The sequence below is a fragment of the Euphorbia lathyris genome, chromosome 3, assembly GCF_963576675.1.
Source record: "Euphorbia lathyris chromosome 3, ddEupLath1.1, whole genome shotgun sequence".
In the NCBI taxonomy this organism is placed as follows: domain Eukaryota; kingdom Viridiplantae; phylum Streptophyta; class Magnoliopsida; order Malpighiales; family Euphorbiaceae; genus Euphorbia; species Euphorbia lathyris.
The window spans coordinates 94,685,813-94,693,537 of record NC_088912.1 but is presented as its reverse complement, the minus strand read 5'-3'; the positions used below and the strand labels follow the sequence as shown (position 1 = coordinate 94,693,537).

The 7,725-nt window shown below is 36.6% G+C and overlaps 1 protein-coding gene across 7 annotated transcripts; it reads right to left on the bottom strand.

The window, feature by feature from the left end:
• Positions 1–1,562: 1,562 nt before the first annotated feature.
• Positions 1,563–6,444, bottom strand: LOC136223781 (uncharacterized). Of its 7 annotated transcripts, none has more exons than XM_066011950.1 (3): positions 5,123–6,444; positions 4,806–5,044; positions 1,563–4,536 (listed from the first exon to the last, which is right to left on the bottom strand). In XM_066011950.1, exons 1-2 carry the CDS (start codon positions 6,021–6,023, stop codon positions 4,926–4,928), a joined length of 1,020 nt encoding a protein of 339 aa, XP_065868022.1. In that variant the 5' UTR covers positions 6,024–6,444; the 3' UTR covers positions 1,563–4,536; positions 4,806–4,925. The 7 variants fall into 7 exon arrangements, with proteins under 7 accessions (XP_065868022.1, XP_065868018.1, XP_065868016.1 ...); XM_066011944.1 differs by having other exon boundaries at positions 1,571–2,745; positions 4,434–4,536; positions 4,806–6,444; XM_066011947.1 differs by having other exon boundaries at positions 1,571–2,650; positions 4,434–4,536; positions 4,880–6,444.
• Between the last annotated feature and the right edge of the window lie 1,281 nt (positions 6,445–7,725).

The following is a 7,725-nucleotide window of genomic DNA, read 5'->3' as shown; positions in this document are numbered from 1 at the left end:
GTGTGTGCTGCCCAAATCGACCAACACTGAAACACTAACACCTGATATCTTTGCTAGTATCTGCATGGTAGGAGAATTGCAGGTTCCGCTAATGGCATTTAGAGAAAGCTCAAGATCTCTTATCGTCTCTCCATTTGCCACTGGGACTTGCAGCCCGGGTCGTTTCCCAAACTTTAGTCCCAAACTTCAAAGCAAGCCCTTACGAAGAAAGTTGTGTGTGCTACCCAAATCGACCAACATTGAAACACTAACACCTGATATCTTTGCTAGTATCTGCATGGTAGGAGAATTGTAGGTTCGGCTAATGGTATTTAGAGAAAGCTCAAGATCACTTGTCTTCTCTTCCTCTTCATTATCTGAACCTACTACCTCAATCCAAAATAACTGTTTGCATTTATGTTCCTGTGTATGAGATTCATCACAATTATAGCACAGTCAATTGACCCTCTTTTCAGACACTTCTGCTCGTGTCAGCTTCTTGAAAAATGTCGTGAAAGAGTGCAATTTACTACCACCTCCTATTGATTTGACAATTTTTTCCCACCTTTTGCAACTATGTTTTTGCTAGTGGAGATAACAGTTTCGCTTCTGTTAGATTTGGGTATGGACCAGTTTGTGTTTGATCGCGAGGCTAAGGTTGATTGTGAGATTCTTTGTTTATGTTCTAATGTCCGAGCTATATGCATAGCAATTCTGAGGTTACCTGGCTGTTGCAACTCAACATCAATCCAGAGTTCTTCTTTCAACCGAGCGGTAAAAAGATCCACTTGTTGCAAGGAAGAAGTCCTGAAGTTCGAGCCAATAATGTTTGGAATTGTCGTTGATACTCTTCGATTGAACCAGACTGCTTGAAGTTTGGCTAATTCTCCCAAGGGATTATTACTCATAGCTGGCCCAAATCTCACGTAACAACACTCCTTAAATCGCCCCCAATTAAGTTATGCTTCCTCCTACTCAATTTGACCAAACCATAGTTGGGTGTCACCCAATAGATGGAATGCAGCTAGGCCCACCTTATCTCCTTCAGCAGTTTTTTGATTGATGAACTTATCGTACCTTTTTGGCCATCCTAGAGGGTCATCCACGTCGTCATAGGTCAGAAATTCCATCTTGGAATAACGAGGTACCATAGATCCTCCCATCTGTTGTTCATGTCTGCCACCTAAACCCGAGGTACTGCTGCTGCCAGAAATTCCATCATTTTGTCCCTCTATATTATTGCCGCTGGTTCTCTTCTCTTTCTCCCGATCTGAAACTGATAATTTTGCAATTTTGTTCCTGTAGTGAACGTTGATGAGACGACATTTGTTCCATAAAGGCATCCAACTTCGACGCTAAATTTTGCATATCACCCATGACGACAATCTCTAATACCAAGTTATTATGAACATTAGCGTAGGATCTAGTCACAGGTCTAGACACAAAAGATTGAATTGACAAAAGGAGTCTCGTCCTTGACAGATTCCCTTTCTAATTCTGAATTTGAGAGAATGAAAATTGATATATTATTGAATAAAAAAGCCTTTATTTATAGGCTGCAGATACAAGAGAATTCTAGATCCTATCACCACCTAAATTATAGGAATCAAGACTAACAATTAAAAGAAACAAAACAATGTCTCAAATAACAAAAGAAAATAAATTTAAATTATGAAATAGGCAAGTAATTTAATAGGAAAGTAATTAGGCTGAAGATTTCTTCTTTCTTTGATAATGCCTTCCAATAAGAACGTTCATATCGTACCATTAGTCGAAGGAACTTGATAATACACACATAGAAAAAGCAGAATTATAGAATATATGTTGTTCCAATCAATTATAATTTGGACTCCAACAACAACAATAGCAAATGGGAAGTGTAGTGTTCAAGCTCCTGGAATAAACATATTCTTCAATCAATGATATGCCAAATTCCAGCCTCGTCTCAATAACAATGTTCATAACTTTTCTCAATTCAACTCAATATCAAAATTTGTCACATACTAAAATTAATACAATGAACCAAAGTTAGAAAGTTATGCGATACTATCGTACCAATTGATCCTCCCCGATGGAAGGAAGAAGCCCATCATACAAGCACTGAAGAACATATTTGCTTCATCTTGTTGGCCATGGACATCACTCAACAATGGCAAAAAGAGATAGGTTGATGTTGCAGCTATATATTTATTTATTGCCTCATCTAACTTTTCATCTTCTATTTTCCATATCTCTGTATCCGTCATCTGTCACTAGCACTGAAGAAAATATATGCTTCATCTTGTTGGCCGTGAACATGACTCAATAAATGGCAAACAAGAGATAAGTTCATGGTACAGGTATATTTAATCACACATATTATAAGATGTCCCACTATTTTAATTATTACGTGGGGTCACAATACACGTGTCCAAATATGAATTGGGGGTCCTCCGAGTGACATGGAAAACCGGATGCTTGATATAAGAACTCTTCATTGATTGCCTCATTTAACTTCTCCTAGAACAACTTAATTAAATGAGGGACTTCTTCATTGAAACAATTGACAAACTTTTCCAAAAAAACACTTCTTTATACGCTCCAACATTAGTTATTCTCGAATCCAATCCAATTTAATCAGACCTTTGGAGCACATAAATTGAATAACTGCACCTTTAGGAATGAGCAAAGCCTAGTGAAAGTAGCAAAGGGCGATTGTCATACACCAAGCACATAGTAGGGGCTTTCATGAGAAGCAAAACTACCACAGCAGCAGGAGCTATAACTCTTGCAAATCAATTAGATGACAAACCAAAAACACAGGCAGAGATTTGTTAGGTGACTGGCTAACTGAGGTCACTCTTAAAAAAAGTCTACAAGCAACTGATAGTGCTTGCGAATCCCCATTAGAGGTCGAGTAAATTTTAAGGTGATTCCGCTATCAATTAGATGTGTTATCCATAAAAGTAAATATCTAGACATTTGATTGAGCTACAAATTTAACTAACAACTTAATATATAAGGAGTATGAACTTGACTCAAAAAACCGATTAAGTCCTTTAATATATATATTATTAACTAATGACATGTAGCTAGTATCATTCATCTTTATACATCATATAATAACAATATATAAACATTTTACCAACCAACCAAAATGACAATGTGTACATATCCCTCAATCTCATGTATCCCCTTAAATACATTCAGACACACTTGGTCTAAAAAAAGCGATTGATCCTCTGAAATTTAAGAATGCATCAATAGATTGTTGGACTTGCTTAATGTAATGTAACATGATTAACCTCCTATTGTTATGTCTTAGAGTAATTAGAGATTTGGGCAAGTCAAAGCGCGTACCACTTTAATCAAGTTCATGGAGCCAATAGGTAACTTCGAGTGGCAATAGGTCACTTCAAGGAAGTTGAGAGGATCAATAGGTCACTTAAGTTCAAACGACTAATGAAACAATGGCCAGAATTCAGGGCATCAATAGGTCACACTTAAGTTCAAACGACTAATGAATAAGCAGAAGGAGGACATGAGAACTTGTCAAAGACAAAACTGCCCTTAAGTAGTACCCTTAAGTAGTAACAAGGAAGAGAGGTCATCATCATGGCAAAGTGGCTTCTGCAAGCCCAATGAGAGCAGAAAGGATAAAGAGAAGAATTGAAAATATGAATTATTGGGGGAGAGCGGAATTAGCCTCCAAGTACAAAATAATGCAATCTTAGGTCATAGCGGTGCAATATCAAGTCTCATTAACAGAAGATAGATTCTTTTCATTTCTAACCTCTAGCGTTCTGGCTGCCTAGCTTGAAATTGCACTTCTACCGCCAATGAAAAAAACTCATTTCCCATTAATGAAGCTTGAAATTGCACGTGAAGGCTAGATCCGCTCTCCTCAAATAATATCTTGAAAGTGTTAAATGATTATATTTTTAAAAGACTTAATGCATACCCAACCTTTTCAACTTGCACTCAACCCTTTATTTCCATGTGGCAGTACTACACAATCCACACATCACTCGCAGTTTAACCAAGTTGATGGTGCGGAAATGTTGTTTTAAACAAGTTAAGATAGCGGAAAGATCGTTTTAAATAAGTTGAGGTCATGGAAAGGTCGTTTTGAAATTTTTGGGAGGTCATTAGATGTTTGGAGATATTGAGTATATAATAAGCATTTCAAAACTTCAGTAACTTCTACGAGCTACCAGCACCAACAAACAGTAAATAAATAACAGCAACTACAAGAAGTAGCTATGCACAACTGAACTAAACACACTCTAAAACCTACTACAGTTTCAAAATGTTAACTTTTTCAAACTATATTTATCACTATATAATACGATAATGTTCATTATTTGTGCATAGAGGGTTAAAGGTCAAAAATATTTAGTAAGATATTCAAAAGATTCAATTATACTCTTAACATTTTATATGCATCATATAATAAGAATATATGAACATCTTACCGACGAAGCAAAATGACAATTGAGCAATTCTCAGAGAAGCAGAACTACCGCAACAGCTACAATCATTTGCTGCTTCTTTATCCTTTCCCCTTGTTTTGATATACTGTTTACAGAGCAAAGGAAGTAACATCTATCATCTCAATTTCACTACTTCTTATTTGCATACTATCACATTTTAGTCATAAAACATCATAACAATCCATACTTGGAACGTCGTAAAATGGGAACCAAACATCATAACTAGTACTAAAACTGAGACATTAGAAATACATTTCAGATAAAAACTTGACCAAAATAGGTTGCAAAGCTATCGGCTGTAAAATGAATGTGATGAACAAAAGAAAACATGTAATGCAATACTATCATACTCACATTCAACAAAACATCTGCTCATCAAACTTGATTCAAGAATGGCAGACAAATCAGTCAAGTCAATTTGCAATTACATTTTGTTAGTCGACTGAGTTGTTGTCAACGAGCGTAAATACAACTTCATTCTTCATCTTTTCCAGATTTGCTTGTATCAAACAGATTTAAGTTGTGGTTATACAGCTTAACTAACTGAGGAGCTTCCTGGTGACAATTCACATATTTTTCCAAGAAACGCCTCTCTGAACATATGAACAGATCAGTTATGCTTGATTCCAATTTAAGCAAACCCTTGGATGACAAAAATTGAATAACTGCACCTCTTGGAATCAGCCTCTTCTTCAAGCTATATCCAAGCAGTATAGGACAGTTCATAATGACTGAAGAATCGAAACCCAATGTGTTGACATAAAAGTCCATCACAGCCATTAGCTTATCCTCTGAGATTGACAAACACCATGGGTACTTCTTGAAGGCTGTAATAACATCGTTATCAGACCAACCCCACCTCTTATAAACCTCAACCTTTTGATCTCTTTTTGGTTTTGTCACTCCTATGAATATTGTGATTGCTTGAACAAACGCTGACTTCAAAGGATTGAATTCCATTTCCTTGATTTCCTCCACAATCTTTCCAAATTTGACTGTATTGATTCCAAGACACTGACAATGATTTTGAATTACCCACAAAATATTTGATTCAGACACTCCATTTTCTCTCAAAGTGTTCATATTAGGTATTATGACAGCTTCAATACTATAACTTAGAACACGAGGATTTCGTTTAATTAATTCAATGGCTTTGTGTTCGGATTGAAACAACTCAACAAAAAAATTAAAACTAGCGACCAACTTACTTTCTAAGCTCATTTTCAAGATCCAGGGGTTGACAGTGAAGATTGTCACAAGGTCAGGGGTTGAAGCTCCTTTGGAGCAAAAGAATTCAATTTTGGGGAAAATGGTTTTGTCCGGACTGCAAGATAGCAATTTTGGGAACTTTTTTATCATTTCAGATAATTGGATTTTGGAGAATCCGAAGTTTTGGAAGGAGGGTAGGACCGAATCAGGCTGCTCGGAGGATTCAAATTGGACAATTTTGGAAGCTGCAATGGCCGATTGGGGAGATAATCCACATGTTTTGGTTAGATAAGAAAGAGTAAAAGAGTGTGGATGATGAGGATCACTTGAAAAGTATCTGATGAATGATAATGAAACAACCATTGATGATGGGTTATGAGGTGTGACAGTGTAACCATTTCTAGAATAGAGAAGCGTTTTGCAGATTCAATGAAACATGACAACTCAAACTGAAGAAGCGAACAAGTGCAACTCCAATTCCAGCAGATGAAGTTCAGAAAATATGAAGAAGAAAGCAAAACCCTATGGAGAGAAGAGAGACTAAAACAATGCCGTTTTGCTGGGATTCTTACGACCAGGTCCGGTTCTTTGTTATTAGGGTAAATTACAAAACTAGGTAACAAGGCATGACAACTGAAACTGAAGAAGCTCACCTTTTTTGGAGAGTCGAGAATCGAGAGCAGAAACCCCAATTCCAGCGGATGAAGTTCAGAAAATACGAAGAAGAAACCAAAACCCTACGGAGAGAAGAGAGACTAAAACTATGTCGTTTTGCTGGGCTTCTTACAACCAGGTCCGGTTCTTTGTTATTAATCAGTTCCGTTAACTTATCATTATTAATTGTTGGACTAATACACAAATAACCCCCTGAACTTGTCCAAATATTGTAACTTCCCCCCTCAACTTTCAATTGTAACAACTTACTCTTTAAACTTGTCTAATTGTAAAACATAATCCCAAATTGGGAATTTTTTTACCCTGTATTTGAAGCAACCGTAAAAAAAAAATTCCCGGATTCGTATCACGCCAAAGATCTGATTATCATACTCCACGAGCGTTGCAGATTTTGTATTTCACGTGTTTCTTCAATTGCAGTCCATATCATCAATTTGGGGTTGTGTTTTACAATTGGACAAGTTTAGGGGTAAGTTGTTACAATTGGACAAGTTTGAGGGGCAAGTTGTTACAATTGAAAGTTGGAGGGGGCAGTTACAACATTTGGACAAGTTCAGGGGGTTATTTGTGTATTAGGCCTTAATTGTTTTCTTGGCTTAATATCTTCCAAGCCCTCTCAAGCTGTCCAATACTGCAACAAACCCCCTGAACCTAGACTTGTGACAACTAATCTCCTCAAATTGCTTAATTGAAACAAATAACCCCTTAAATTAATGTATCAGTGGATTAGTTAATGTATCAGGAGATTAGTTAGATGCAACAACTGCTATTTTAAAATCTTTTATTTCTGATATAGTAGTATGTTGAATGTTTTTTTGGGTTTAGGAGTTATTTGTTCTAAATAAGCAACTTGAGGAGTTATTTGTTCTAATTGAACAATTTGAGGAATTATTTGTTCTAAATAAGTAAGTTGGGGGGGTTAGTTGTCACAAGTCTAAGTTCGGATGGTCAATTACAGTATTGGAACAGCTTGAGAGGACTGGGAAGATATTAAACCTTGTTTTCTATAATTATTTTTTACTTTTATATATTATTATTAGAACCATTATTATTTTTGTTAAGAGGCTCTCTGTGGAGTCTGATAATTTGGAAGCAATCAAAATGATTTCTGAGAATCATTCTATGGGTCTTAACAGTCGCAACCTCATCAAAGCTATTATAAGGCTTTGCTCCTCCTTTGAGTTCGTAGAGTTCAGACACATTTTTAGAGAGCAGAATCGTGTTGCTGATCGCTTGACGGCGGCGGGCCATGAAGGGACGTTAGGCGTTACTACCCTTCCTGTTTCCCCTAGTTTCATCTCTCATCTTCTCTTAGAAGATAGGATTGGGGTTAGCTTCCCTAGGCTAATTCCTGTGTAGTTTGTTGTTGTTCGTTTTTCTTTTCCTTTTC

Coding starts and splice junctions, on each gene's coding strand:
- LOC136223781 (XM_066011946.1), bottom strand. CDS start 6,023: ATGGTTGTTTCATTATCATTCATCAGATACTTTTCAAGTGATCCTCAT.